The 15,771-nt window shown below is 47.4% G+C and overlaps 1 protein-coding gene across 5 annotated transcripts in view; it reads right to left on the bottom strand.

The window, feature by feature from the left end:
• Positions 1-15,771, bottom strand: part of LOC119396408 (adult-specific rigid cuticular protein 15.5) — a 180,302-nt gene that overhangs the window by 77,744 nt on the left and 86,787 nt on the right. Inside the window, exon 1 of one of the 5 annotated variants that reach the window (XM_049417080.1) lies at positions 1,243-1,320. The exons of the other annotated variants lie outside the window; for them this stretch is intronic. Coding sequence (XP_049273037.1) covers positions 1,243-1,248 — 6 coding nt within the window. The 5' untranslated portion in view covers positions 1,249-1,320. Of the gene's footprint in view, positions 1-1,242; positions 1,321-15,771 lie in introns of those variants that run through there. 5 annotated transcript variants of the gene reach the window in all.

The following is a 15,771-nucleotide window of genomic DNA, read 5'->3' on the forward strand; positions in this document are numbered from 1 at the left end:
CCGAAGAAGGCAGTAGTATAGGAAGTGACTCGAATAGCGCTACTAGCGTCCTGCCAAATGATTGTGTGTATGCATGTACAAATCCACAGATGTCATATTATGTACTGTTAGTGGGAGAAGTTTCATAATGTATTCTGCCTACAAAAGGTACACTCGCACCCAATATGAGTTGAAACATGGGATCCGTGCTCAAAGTGGCGCCAACACTGCAAAGCTGCACCGACATAGCAAAAATTACTGAAGTAAACACTGTTTCGGTTACTGGTATTCTGTAAACAAATTTAACATTTGCCAGTATAACTGTTCAGGCTTGGAGCAAACTTCAACCATGGCCAGCGTGTTGCAACTCATATTGAGCGCGACTGTACACAAACAACAAAAGCTATCGAAGACAGAACAATAAAGCTATAAGAAAGGCTGTGAAGGAGGGATTTGTCTGGCAACATTTCGGAGACCTACTAAACCCTCACTAAATCTCTAGCGATAACGATTTTGACTGTTGGCGGTTCGATAGTGCCTTGCAATGTTTCCGAGCTTCGCATCACTTTCAGACTTGCGCAATCCCTTACCACATCGAAGCGTAGAGGAAGGACGAAACCCATTCGCTAAAACATAGCGTGTTCAAAGTCGGGAGGGCCGTCATCTATCCACACTATGATCCACGGATACCGAGTTTTGTATAGACCTCGAAGGAACGAAAGAAGAAAGAGTTAGAGCTTGACGTTGCTTCCAAGGAGAAGGCATCGGACACAGATTTTTTCCCAACTGAAGCAAACTCCAGTATACTAAAGTGGCACTTACACTTTCGCTTCTCTAAACTGGCAAGTCCAGCAAGTTGTACAGAGCTTACTCAACGCGCTTGCCTTGAACACTGGAGCATCGCGGTCCGGACTGCACTGACGATGTCGGTCGACTACGCCTGGTTTGAGATAGCCCACATATAATAATGCATCAATGGTGGCAGCGCATGCGTAAACTTGGGCTACCTAAAACCACGCGTTCTCGGTAGACGCTGTTTATGCAGTCCGGAAGGCGCCCCTCCAGCATTTTAGACAAGCGTGTTGAGCTCTGTATACACTTCCAGGATTTCTGAGGCACCGCAGTTTTTCACAGTGTGGGTTGGCATAGTCCGTCCAAGATGGCGCAGGTATACAGCGCTACCGGTCACCCATCGATCTATCCCTCTCTGTCGAGGCTACTTGGACTGTCCTCGGTTCTGATACAATCAGAAACGCTACCAACCTTCATGTCGAATCTCTTCGCGCCGTCTTGCCGATGCCGAGGCGTACAATTGGTCGATCACGAATCCTTGCTGGCGTACACGACGTTCGGATGCACACGGTCAAGACAAGTCTCGGAGACGCAACCACAGATGATAGAGTCCCGCCAAAGATGTCGGGGCCACCCTTATATATGACGGGGGCGAAGCCCCCTCGTTTTCACCACCATCCATACGACATACCTATACCAGCGATAGAGGTGGTACCTCAAAGATGAGGGTAGTAGGGCGAGGGGGGTTCATTCAGGTGGTGGCCGGACCCCAGGGTTGGGGGGGGGGGGTGGAGTGAGCCAACAACGGGCCGGTGGGGGTTAGCGCCGTTCAATGGCATCCGGCGTCGCAATACGGGGGCGACCGCAGGCAGGGTCTAATGAGTCCGTTAAAGGTGGCCCCGTTGCGTCAGCAGGAGCACCGCCGCGCTCGAGTCGTCCCTGCAACAGTGTTCTTCTCCGGGGAGCAGGCACCTAACGAGATCGTCGGCGCGCCACAAAAGGGAAGGTCAGTCGAGACGCCGTCGCGGCATGCTGCCGGTCGTCACCCCACCGAAGCCAGCACGGTTCGTTTCGGCGTGACCTTTCCGCGCCTTGCGGTTCCACAAGAAAGCGCGGAGTCCTATCCTCCCAACTTCTACACCATGGTCGGTGTCGAAAGCACCCGTGGTGTGAAGATGGGAACCTTCTCTCCGCCTCGACACCTCCCACGTTTGTGTTATAGCGGCCACAGCCCTAACAGTGTCACCCTTGATAAGAGCTACAAGGCATTCGGATGACGCGAGTTAGCTGTGCACGCCCCGGTAGTGCACGGTCCGCCTGCTCTGTATACGGTGGCGGTAAGGCTGAGTGGACGAGGACCTTGCATTGGCGGAAACGAAGAGTGTTTACTGTGCGTTGCCTTCAGCCCGTTTTACGTCTACCCTCCATTAGCAATGAGTCATTCATGTTCATTCACTCATTAGCATTTAGTCATTCATTTAGCATAATCATTCATGTTAGGCGAGGAAATTTTGGTCGTGTCGTAGCTGTATCCTTTCCTGAACAGGTGTGATGTCATCATAATCGTCGTAATCATCACTGTTATGTTCCTTCTCGCATTCAGAAGCAATGAGCCATCGCAATGGCCACATATAATATTGCGTAAGAAATGCTGCGGATTGCAAGCTATTTTCGCGCAGATATGGCTCTCTTAACGCCATAAACGAGCCCATCAGTTCAATACAAAGATTTTCTACTTCGGAAACACAAGGACAGTTGTACTGTCTCAATTTCTCATTTTGGAGGCTCAGCTAATTGGAGACACGGATTCCATAAGTGGTCACCGTCATAATGAAGCCAATAGACGGTTAGAAAGGGAGAGAGAAAAAAGAGAATAATTAAATCAACAGAGAAGGAGTACTGGGGAAAGCCTAACCAGAAGTATTTAATATGTACTCATTCGACATGAATGAATGACAAAAAACTGAAAAGGAAGTGGGCGAAAATTCAGCTCGCACACCTACTTCCATTTCATTTCTTAATGGCAATTAAATAACTGCTAAGTAATTTCCCATATGTTTTTTTTTTGTTCTCAATGTCTGTTAACTTCGTTGCAGTGGCGTAGCCAGGGGGTGGCGCACCGGGCACATGCACCCCCTGAAATTTCTTTCTGCCATTGGATACAGATCACAAAATGACTACCACACTTGCCTGCCATGCCCCCATTCCAGATCAAGGACGTGCCCACACCGAAAAAAATTTCTGGCTACGCCACTGCTTCGTTATGATGGTGATCAAGAGAAAACAAGCCCTCGCAGTTCTCCTTCTTCGCGTTTATTAATTAGTTATCATAGTTAGTGCCCGTTATCCGCCCCACAGTCATCAGCCCATTTTCCTGGCGCCACAATCGCCGGTCAGCTCGCGGTCGTGCGTGCTCATGATCGATTAATAGCTAACGCTTATGATACGCAACTACCGAGAAGACACGAGCTAACGTGCCGTGACGCACGAGGGCAATGACAAGGGCGTAGCATACACGACACAGGCGGAAGCCTGAATGTCTCAGTGCAAGGCTGCTTGGGGGGCGGCCCTTCAGCGCTTGACGCAATCTGGAGACACATGCCTCTCAACCAACGCTTCCTGTACTGCAAGGATGAAATTGTGCCCAACGGACAGGTGTCACCGGAAGCTCATGGCGAAGGCCGGATGGACGCCTTTGTAGCCAACTTTTCGATGTTGATGTCGATGAGAAGCATCAAAATCGTTCACGACGCGGTTGTCGATGTCTAGGCTGTCTGCATGTCAGCTCGTGCTCCTTTTTTTTTTTCCTGCGCGTAAACAGCTAAGGGGGTCATTCCGGCGCTCCGCTGAATAAAATACCAATATCGCACGTGCCCACACACACACAACACACACACACACACACACACACACCACACACACACACACACACACACACACACACACACACACACAACACCACACCACCAACACACACACACACGCACGCACACACACACACACACACACACACACACACACACACACACCACACACACACACACACACACACACACCACACACCACACACACACACACCAGCGCGGCTGGGACCCTCACCAGATATTGATAATTTGGTTCAAATCGAGGGAACAAGAAAGTAGCCAAAAATATATCCAAGTAGCCAAGACGCGTTTTTTGCCGCTACCGGCCAAAAACAGTAGCCAAGTAGTCACAAAGTAGCCAAACCTGGCAACTCTGTAGAATATCGATTTCCGTAAGGGGAGAATTGTTGATCAAGCTCGTTGAGCACACTGCTGAAAGCTATGCTTTGTGCACCTAGATGAGAACGGTCGCACAAAAGGAGCACAGTCTGCCCGTTACAGAAACGTCTTGCATGACGCAAGTACGCACGCATGAACGAATGTATAATCTGCAAAAAATAAAAAAAAAAAAACTCACGGGGTCCCTTATGCATTTACCTAAGACGACTCGAAGGCGAAAGCTTAATTCTTTTTCTCCTGAGTCGATGATGATGACGATGATGTTGTGACCATACCCTTTGAATGTATTGATCCTGCCCGCCACCCTCCCAAAGCTTTCTGCACCTAAAGTGGTTTTGCACCAACTCCATGACCTCACCTGGTTGTGCACTGCCTCCGTGACCAGCCCTCCTTTGACCAAGCTACGATGCCATATGATGACGTCACCATGTGATGTCACGTCGCGTGATGTCATGATGACGGCACAATTTTCGGTTATATGTGACGCAATGATGACGTCGTATGGTGACGTCATCACGTGATTATGATTTTTTGCATCACTTGTGTTGACCCCGACGCCGCTGGACGCGGGATGCTGACGGTCAATTTTCGCGCTTGATGAGGCATCTAAGGCTTCCGCCTTTAAAGAAATATCACATACTCAAATTCTCAAGACTAGAGAGCATACCACTTACCTACCGAAAGTGCGTGGTTTCTGTAGTCCACCGGTGACATCAAATCTCGTATTGACTCTCACAAAGCTTTCTAATCCGCATGACATAGACTCTCGTTCTCCGTTAGCGAACACAAATAGCAGTATTGTGAATCGGTTTTACGGCATCCCGCAAAGTGGCGGAAGACTTAAGAAAGGGACATTGACAACTACCATATTTTAGCACGAAGCCACATGGAAACCCACACGGATTTCTCAGAAGAAAAGCTTCTAAGTGGCCAAAATAACACCCCCCCCCCCCCCCCCCCGGTCTAGAAACAGGAAGAATTTTTCGGCAACGAAGAAGCTTTCTTTTCTGAGAAATCCATGCGGATTTCTTTGTGGCTTCGTGCTACAAACGGTTGTTTGTCAATTTTAAATTTCTTTAAAAATAGCGGTATGTATGTATGCGCCATTAACGTGCCCCCTCCCTTCCCAACGCGGACGCAAACACACACACACACCTACGCGTGTAGGCATGCAAAGTTCGCGCAACCATTCGTGTCATTCCCAGCAGCTGTACAGCGGACTCTCGCCTGAATGCTCTTCTCTCTCCGTTGCATCCCTTCCTGTTTGTAGATTTTTCTTTTCGCAATATGTACATTCACGCACTCGCCCCTTTCTTCTAGACCAGTGCTGCATGCATTCCTTAACGATGGTCCGTTTCTCGGAGCGCTTTGCTTATATCTTTCCGCCCTCTTGCATATGACAAAAGTAATAGCCGCAATCTGCATGCGTAAAACATCGCCGTGAAAATATCTGCCATCCTCGCTTTGCGCGGCGAATATATATCTCGCCTGCATAGACACAAGCTTCTCAACTCGTTCACAGAGAGTGTTGTTATACAGTCCGAGCGGCGGGTACACCTGGCAGGCCCCCCCTCCCTTTATTCTCGCTCATAACTGTCCCCACTGGCGTTCTCGAACGCCCTTGGGGGCAGTGGAGGGAGAATGCATCACGGAGCAGAGCGCGTCTGTGTCGTGCTCGCGGCGGTCGACATCTGCGACCTCGTTCAATTCCGGCCGCTCGCTTCCCTCGTCAGAGACATCTCGGCGCGGTCACCGCCGCGCCGCTTCTTTTCCCCGCCCAGGCAAATTAAATGGCGAAGGTCAGCGGAGCGGAACCGCGCCGACGCGGCGGCTCGGTCCGCCATGAATATGCGCGGTGCACATCATTAGTGGCGGTGGCCACCACCACCACGGCTGCCGTGCTGCGTCGGCGAGATGGACGCTGCTCCTCCTCGGAGTGGAGGCCGGTTAAACGCCGCGGAGCTTAGGACCCCGTGGGAGGTTATAATAACAACCCCATGGAGTGGCAGTTCCTCTGTCCCAGTAAATACACCACGGGTGGCTAAACTACAGATCCTCAGAATCAGTTAATGTTGGGCTAGGTTCTCATAGGGCTCAACACGAACAAATGAAAAGAATAAGTTTATCTGCGTCAACAAAACGGTGAAAAATGCGAGAGGTGTACATTCAGAAGGAGGCACTGTAAAGTCAGTAGGCAGTTTCTTTAGAATAGGGTACGCAAAGATAGCGTTCCTTTGGTGCGTACGCTATTTCCGTCACTTAACGTGGATACGCAAGAGAATAGCGTATGCGACGCATGCGCAGTGGCCACGAACGCTAACGCAAAGCTTTGCGTATTCTAAAACTGCCTAGTGTTAAAAAACTGAGTTGCGGCCTGCTGTGCATGTTGACAGGCGCTATGAACAAACAGCAATGACAAGCGGACCCGAGGACGGCTCACGACTCCTTGGAAATTGTACACCCATAGATGAACATAAACAGTAGAGAGTTTTAGTTTATCTAAACGTTCAATTGTTTCCGGATTACCGATTTACGGGCCTGCAAGCGGCAGTAGTGAAGCTGTTATTGACATCTTCCGACTTTTCTTTTTTCCATTGACAATGTGCTCGAAAAATCTGTTGCGCGTAAGTGTTCTCGTCGAAGGAAAATCATAAACGCACTGCAAATTAAATATTATCTCACACTACCGACACTTGACACCCACAGTTAAGGTGGAGACGTTTTAAGACACTGGAGATTGGCTTAGCGTGCCTCATTGCCTCACCAGACGTCGCTACCAGCGTTATCCCCGCCACAAACTTTTCCCATAAACCGGCAATTCGCAAACTCTAGCTTCACTGACAAACGTCATCGGTTATGGTCGGCAAATTTTGTAACAAGCTTTCGCGTTTACTAAATGATTATAACAATAAATAAACTGACGTAAAGTGTGGGATCGGGCTAGTTAGTATTCCATTATTAAACTGATGAGCGCTGTTTACTGCGATGAGCACGAGGATTGCGCTGGTCCTCTTCAATTCTATGTGTGCTGTGTCTACTTTTTGCGCTGTGCAGTGTAATAACAAACTGATATTTGCGATGCAAACTTATCTGACCTGTACGGTTTCTTCCTAGCATAATATTTTCGCCTAAAATTTTCTGTACACAATTGTACACTTAAAATGACATTAATGCAATGCTAAAGTCGTGATGAAGAGTTGTGCAGGTGCATCACGCTGCTGTGAATATTATGTATGCAAATGCATGACATTCTGTGTAGAGTAGCAAGTAAGACTGTGCATTTTGGTGCTTTATTCGAATTGCATGTTGTGTTTAAAATGGTTTATCGTAAAGTGTGTGCTATCAACAGTGTGAACAAAATACTCGCACCTCAACTGCTGCCTTCTCCTGTACGGGGGAGAAGGACTCCCTCAAGCCATTCTTGAATGGCTTTTCCCTTCACCTCCGATCACATGTGTTGCGATAAACCAATAAATCAATCACAATCAATAAATGAAATCAGCTTGAACACTCGGGTACGATAAAGTTTCACTCTTGGAGCGGTGTCTTCCACTCCATACAGCGTCTAGTACAACCCTTCTATAGCCGAGCCTCTGCTCCCCCACGTCATCTACCTTACACAATCACACGGAGCCGGCCAAAAAATCTCTTTGCGCCCGGTCCGCCTTGTCAACTCGGGCTTGTTGATTCATCGCCTATCGCACGCTCCGCCGCGGCCGGTCGTCAGATGCGAGTCTTTGCGGGGTTTGCACAAGAGCAATTGATGCGCGCGTGCCGCGGCCGATTGTATGCGCAAAGAATGGGCACGTCATATGTTGGCGGATGTCGTCGTAATAGAGGTGCACTTTACCCTCTTCTGCGCCGGTCAACATGCGCGGATTTAATTGTCGCCGATGGCCCATTGTTGCATACCCAAGTTTGGCTCGGTAACGGCGCATGACGTCACTTTAGGGCGCGAGGTTAAACGAGCTTCCCTTAGCTATTTAGATAACATCTTGTTTTGCTGGTCGTATACGACGATCGTTTACACGCACGTGTATATATAGCTGTGGCATTCGAGACACGGTAATGTGCGAAAGTCATGTGCCTGTTTTCACGATAGCTTTCATTTTAAGGCGATAAGTCTTAGATGCCTCATCAAACGCGAAAATTGACCGTCGGCGTCTTGCGTCGGCGGCGTCAACACGAGTGATGCAAAAAAATCATCACGCGATGACGTCAGCACATGACGTCGTCATAACGTCACAGATCGGCAAAATTTGTAACGTACCCATGAAGTCAGGATGACAGAAGAAACGAAAAAGATGGCTTTCGCCTTGAGGTCGTCTTAGTTGAATGCATAAGGGACTCTGCGAGTTTTTGTCCTGTTCGACCTGTGAGACACAGTTCAGTACATCACACCGTTAAGATGCGTGATCCTAATGTATACATAACTAATCAAATGCATGCACCGGTACCAACCTGTGCCCTTCAGTCGCGTAGGGCACGACAACGGCACCTAAGACAGGCGCCTGCGCTTCGGCTATCTTTCAATACATCGGAATTCAGTGGAAGCCACGTGGTTAGCTTAAAGTTAAAAATTAACCAGGTTAGACCATTGCCCGTAATTATATTCCTCGGTGCCCGGGCAGTAATGGCGAATGTAAGTCAAGCCACCGCGACAAAGAGGACTCAAATATTTGCGTTCTGGATCGTACCGTGAGATATCGAAAAGGGCCATCTAACCAAGCAAGGCTGAGAGTTGTTTGCGGACGCAACTCTGAGACTTCTTTGTATCTATGCCATCTAAACACTTCCACGAAGCGTTAGCCTTGGATTTAAGATGGTGCGCATCGATGAACTGAGCATTCCTTCTTGAGTACAATAAGGAAAATGAAAAGCTCTTGACACCGCTTAATTTCAGATGCAAGCGGTCTTTCACACGCAGGGTAGCTGTTCGGTGTCGTGCCGTCAAAGGATTATGTGGCAAGGAGCGATAAACGTTACAAACGTCGTAACGTGTTACAGATCACGCATATGCACGCATGCAATGATAGACGATCATTACCTTTTCTCCACCAGCGACCGGCGGTATTTCTTTGAGAGTTAATCGGTGCTTGCAACTGCAACAACCAAAAATTCACACCGTCCCTCATGCATTCGCATAAGACGACTGGAAGGCGAAGGCCATCTTTTTATCTCAGTCGGTTGTCCCGATACCCACCAAAACCTTTCTGCACCTTTAGTTTTGCACTGTCTCCGGGATCGGCCCCACCTTTGACCAAAAACATTTCGTGTGATGAAGTCATCATTAGACGACACGCCATGTGACGTCATGATGACGTCAGAAATTTCTGCGATCCCTGACGTCATGATGGCGTCATATCGTATGATATCACATGATGGCGATTTTTTTCCCCATCCCTCGTGTTGACGCCGCCGAAACCGACGGTCAATTTTTGCGTTTAATGATGCATCTAAGGCTTTCACCTGAATAAAGCTATGTAGGATGGTAGAAAAAAAAAGAGCACTCTCGCGGCGGATAACACAGCAAACCGATTGACAGGGCTTTCGGGGGGGGGGGGGGGGGGGAACTCCGTCGCAACTTCCGCAAATTGAAACTATGTTGCCGAGTTAAACAAGACGAGTGACGTGCAGGAAACATATAGGGTCGACAAAGTGTCAATGCCAGACAACCTAACTAAACCGTGAACAATTTATATATTCTTGCTTTCATTATTACATACAAAACGTCAGAAGGCTGGCCTCGGAAATGGCCGGCGATTAGAACATTAAAAATAAGACAAATAAAAAGATGACGTCGAAAATACAAAACGTAGCAGAAAGTCCATAATTAAACAGCAAAACATGCACCGAGCAAGTTCTTGAGTAAAAGAAACGGTGACAAAGTTATTTGGTTATGCGCCGTGACAGCTTAGAAGGTAGGGTGCCGTGTTTCTAAACTAAAAACAAACAAGGGCTCAATTCCCAGCCACGGCGGCCGCATTCCAATGGGGGCGAAATGCAAGAACACCTGTGTAATCAGACTATAGGCGCACGTTAACGAACCCCAGGTGGTAAAAATTGATCCGGAGCCCACCATTACCGCGTGCACCATTATCATATCGTGGTTTTGGCACGTAAAACACCAGAAATGAAAAAAAAGAGAAAGACATAAGGCCACAGGAACATCGCAGGTATGAACAGGCCATGGAAGCTTGAAGCAATGTTGAAACAAGTGAGGCAACTTCGCACAAGTGCTACAAAGCCTGAAGGAACCGAGAAGCTCAGCGGCCTTCCTTGTTTCGCTCTATTTTAGATGCGAAGCATCTTATAGCGGAGTTCAAACCGGTGGTGGTGGTGGTGTGCGGCGTGACCACCCTTACTGCGAATGCGCATACCCTCTCCACACACCCCCTCCACTTACCCTCTCCACTTTCTCTCTCCCATTTTCCCTCTCCCCCTCTCTACATTCTCTCTCCCATTTCCCTCTCTCCATTTTTCTTCTCCGCTCTTCTTCTGAAACGCGGGCTAGACATGCGAAATTCTCTCCTGCGAAACGCCGCGATGAGCGCCAGCGCATGCGCGTCCCCTCCCTCTCTCTCTCCTCTCCTACGCTGCCCCCATCTCACGCGCCTGTCGAACGCGTTCCCCGCTCGCCCTGTGAGAATTAACGGCCAGGCTAGAGGGAAGACAAGACGCGCGTAGCGTTCCTCTTCGCGTTCCACGACGCGAGGTCGGTAGCACGCCCAACGAACGCCAACGGAACGCGATCGTGCAAGTGCTCCGGATTCACATCGCCTCATGGTCCCCTTTACCTGGAAATGGTGTAATTTTTTCTCTTTCTTTCATCCTCTCTTTCGTTCTCTTTCTCTCTGTTTTTCTATCTCGTTCTTGTATGTTGCTTTCTATTTCTTTCTTCCCTCCCTATTTGTTTCTTCCTCTGTCTTTCTATCTTGTTATCTTTCGTCCCTTTGAATCTATTAATCTTCCTATTTGCTTCTATCTATTTATTTCTCTCTCTTTCCCTTTCTTTCTCTCTCTCTGTACTCGGTCTCTCGCTCATCCAAGTTATTGCATCCCACTCCGGACAAATCGACGCAGCGGCAGAGCACACGCCGGACGCTCGTGTTTGGGGAGCGAAGCAGCAGAAGAAGAGGACGAAGAAAGCGCGCGCCGGCAAGATGAGGATAGATTTCGCTAACGCTCCACGGGGGTTTTGCGCTGTTAAAAGAGGAGATGGAGATCTGAAGAAAAAAAAATATTTTTTTTGTGACTTCCATGCTCTCAACACCTATTCTCTACACTGCTCGTGTTTTTATAGTCTGTTTACATACGCTGGCTTTCCTTTTACAGCAGGGATCTGAAACACGTGGCCCGCGGACGTTCCGCTAGCGGCCCGCGGCTTCACAAGGAATTAAATGTTTGCGGCTATGTTAAATGGTACTCGCATCATTTACTCGCTTATTGCGATTATTAACGCTTTGTTCGCGTAAGCTACAGAGACGGTACTGGCCTAAAGCATTTTTTTCCCGTGAGGCACCGCATGCGATAAGCAAGCGCTGAAACATAACCATCGAACAAAATCGTTCAGATTTGAGTGATTCTGGAGATCAGTACCGATGTCTTTCTCGAATTCTGACGCCAAATTAAGCCCCTTCAGAAATGATCCATATATGAGATATGGGAAAGGTCTTCTTTCAAATGGCGTTAGGTGACGATTTTTTCACCCCCCCCCCCCCTCCCAGCCGCTTCTGGCTTATTCACTGTCCCGACCCTTGTGGGACTAAATTTTCGTGATTCTAGCCCGCTAGCTAAGGTGAGACCCCTGCTTTACACCCTGCATATGTTAGTCTTGGTAATTTTCATTCATTGTTCTCTTTTTCTTTTAACACGAAAGTGTTTTATGGCGGGGACCACGAAGACTTTGCTGACGTATTTCCGTCACGGAAATACGTCAGCAAAATGACCGCCATCAGATGGCAAAGAAAAAGAATCTATAAGAAGATGTTTCGTTGACGGCTTGCGGGCGTTTAGCTCTCTGAGCTACCACCAAGCGCATAAGGGTCATTCCATGCCAAACGTCCCAGCCATTTTGGCAACTGTCTCAAATGTATTGAAAAAATATTTTGCCGATTTATTACGTTGAAAACAGTGAATTGCTAGAATATTTAGGAGAGAAAAAATTTTTTGGTCTTGTGGGTGCCTTCCAAATTTACCAGAATGTCATCTGGGTGTTGTTTGTAAGAAAATTTATTCTGAAAGTATTGTTTCTTGTTTTAATACCAAATTTGGTTTACATATTAAACAAAGGTGTTTGTGTAAGCTGTTTAAAGCTCAATAATATTAGTCAAATTTTTCTGCCATATACGCCTCCGGAATTTCGCCAAATGTTCTAGTTTGCATTTTTTTCCATTGCGATATTGCGCCTTGTATGAATATACGAGTAATGCATACTTACTCTACAGAAGGTTATTTTGCGATAAAATATTTTCAGACCCCTCAAGTTTCTAAACATTACGTGAAAAAATGACGAATTTCAGAAAATCGTCGTTTTGGTGGCACATTGAGACGCGATTTACACCACGTGGTGCCTCCAACTAAAAATCGGCTTTATACCCTCAATCGAAAGCAACTAAAGAGTTCTTCTTATATGGCAAGTTTTATCATTACAATTTTCGTTTTAAGGAAGAAATAATTTTTGATGTTGCCCCATTGACGGCAATTGGGGAATATCAATGAGGAAGCTGCCATGTGACCAAACGGGGAGATAGCCATCAATGGGGAACATCAAAAATTATTTTCTTCCTTAAAAAGAAAATTGTAATGATAAAACTTGCCATATAAGAAGAACTCTTTAGTTGCTTTCGATTGAGGTATAAAGCCGATTTTTAGTTGGAGCACCACGTGGTGTAAATCGCGTCTCAATGTGCACAAAAACGACGATTTTCTGAAATTCGTCATTTTTTCACGTAATGTTTAGAAACTTGAGGGGTCTGAAAATATTTTTATCGCAAAATATACCTTCTGTAGAGTAAGTATTCATTACTCGCATATTCCTACAAGGCGCAATATCGCAATGAAAAAAATGCAAACATAGAACATTTTGGCAAAATTCCTGGAGGCGTATATGGCAGAAAAGTTTTACTAATATTATTGAGCTTTAAACAGCTTACACAAACACCTTTGCTTAATATGTAAACCAAATTTGGTATTAAAACAAGAAAACAATACTCCTCTCAGAATAAATTTTCTTACAAACAACACCCGGGTGACATTCTGGTAAATTTGGAAGGCACCCACAAGACCAAAAAATTTTTTCTCTCATAAATATTCTAGCAATTCACTGTTTTCAACGTAATAAATCGGGACGATTTTTTTTTTCAGTACATTTGAGATAGTTGCAAAATGGCTGGGACGTTTGGCGTGGAATGATCCATAACGGAGGCTACATGAACGCGCCTTTTATCTTTCACACTTTCCTCTCACAGTGCTCTTGGATGGATGGATGGATGGATGGATGGATGGATGGATGGATGGATGGATGGATGCTATGAGCGTCCCCTTTATTACGAGGCGGTTACATGTGTGCCACCAGGCTCGAAAAAAAAAAAAAAAATTGGCCGTGTATCTGCGTGCTTCGCTGCAAATGTCGTCTAAAGACGATAGAAGAGGCGCTGCGTAAGATATGGACGCCATCTGGCAATACGTCGGGAAACATGAGTGCTGTGTTGCGGGCTGGTAGTCCCGGCGCAGCAGCAGGCGAAGACCGGCGGTGACCAACGCGACCAGTGGGGACGCCAACCCAGCCCGAACACGCGGTTTGGCGCGATACGCTGAAGCAGAAGGAAACGTCCGCACTCAACGAGTACTCTCCACACAATCTTTTATTTACACGTCGCCTGCGTTAAAACAGGCATGCAAGAGCGGCGCCCCATAGCATTGTACAGTGCACTACAGACACGAAACCAGAAACACAATAATGAGCTCGTGCAGAGGGCACAGAGGAAGGCAAGTTTCAGCGCAAGTCGCATTTTCAGCGCAGCTTAAGAAAGTAGGGTCTTTGGAATTACGTATGTGCTGCAATTTTCTATTGAAGAAACACACCACCTAATACTTACGTAGTGATGTTGCGCCTAGATATGCGTGATATTTACTTTTTGATCGACAAACGTTCACAAGTATGAACAAGCCGTACCCAGTTCAAGATGGCTGGCCCTTGGGCAAGTGGTTCAACTTTGGCCGAGTGGCTGAATCGAGGGACGTGCCGACAAACAGAAAGACAGAAAGACAGACCAAAATTTCTCCGTTTAAGTATCCCAAGAAAGACTATCGTCTTTAAAACAAAAACGCGCCGTTGCTACGACCGTTACATTCGGCGCGTTTCCATAGAAGTGTAATTTTTGTCAACGCTTTAACACACCGCGATGTGGTGGCTTTAGCCCAAGCCTCCTCATAGCATCCATCCATATCGAAAACTAGCTCTCCGACGCTCGCCTGGCTGTTGCACCGCGTTCCCCGCTCGCCCTGTGAGAATTAAAGGGGTCATGAAGCACCCCTTGGGCTTGTTGAAAAAACACATCCTGCGGAAAGCTGACACGGCCTGAACTGCTCTGCCAAATATTACAGTCGTGCGCGCCGCGTAAAGGCCACCAGCGGAACGCGAAGTTGCCGTTTTCTCAGGCGCCCTCTTTCAAACAGAGGCGGTTCTCACTCTCGTCGGTGGGCGAGCTGTCTGCCGCTGACGTCGCGGATCTGCCTGTTTACGTCGCAAGATACATAGCACGCTTATTGGCCGAAACCGACGTAAATCGAGAGCGGCGTGTTTGGATCAGAGCGCTTCTTGCACGGGGTGCCGCCACTTGCCGGCGCCGCACTCCTCAGTACACGGTAGCCGCACTCGCGCACGCGAATCACAGCGGGAGAGCGATCGCGTTTCATGACGCACGCTGACGTAACTTCTTTCCCCCGTGCCATCCCTCTCTGTGTAGCTTCCAGTGCGCTCGTCGGCACGAGAAAAGAGAGAAAGCGCTCAAAGCGTGCGCCGAACCCCCGTAACTCCGCTCATTCTTGACGGATTCGAGAAACTTTTGCGGCAATCGATTCGGGAGGCAGTAAACTCCGATACTGAGGTCATTATATCATTACTTGGAAAAGTGGTTCATGACCCCTTTAACGGCCAAGCTAGAAGAAGACACGATGCGCGTAGCGTTTCTCTTCGCGTTTCACGACGCTTTGAAGGAGTGCTATCGACCATCAGTGTTTATTATGTGCTTGTTGGTGCCATCTTCGCGCGGGATTCACCATATGCGGTGTCCACGTATATGATAAGAACTTCAGCTACCGTAAGGGTTAAATCATGATCATGGGCTTTAGTCGTCGGTACGGAGATGTGCCACTACAGGCGTCAACGTGAGTGCGTCCACATCAAGCGGTGATATATCTGGCAAACAACAGTATAGATTGTACAAGCTCTCATATACCAATGCACTATAAACAATCAACTACTTCTGTGACGACGCGTTTTACTTTCATGTTATACCGATTCGTATGACAAAGGGATCAGCCATCTTTTTGTTCTGATACATTGAAGGGCGTCCGGCTTAGACGGAGGTACCGACATGTCTAAAAAGTAAATACAGTAAAAGTGAAAAAACATGGTTGATCCCTCCGTCATAGGAATCGGAATAACACGAAAGTAAAACGTGCTCTTAAAGAAGTAACTGAATGTTTACTGTACATTGATATAAGAGAGCTT

The sequence above is a fragment of the Rhipicephalus sanguineus genome, chromosome 6 (assembly GCF_013339695.2).
Source record: "Rhipicephalus sanguineus isolate Rsan-2018 chromosome 6, BIME_Rsan_1.4, whole genome shotgun sequence".
Classification (NCBI taxonomy): Eukaryota; Metazoa; Arthropoda; class Arachnida; order Ixodida; family Ixodidae; genus Rhipicephalus; species Rhipicephalus sanguineus.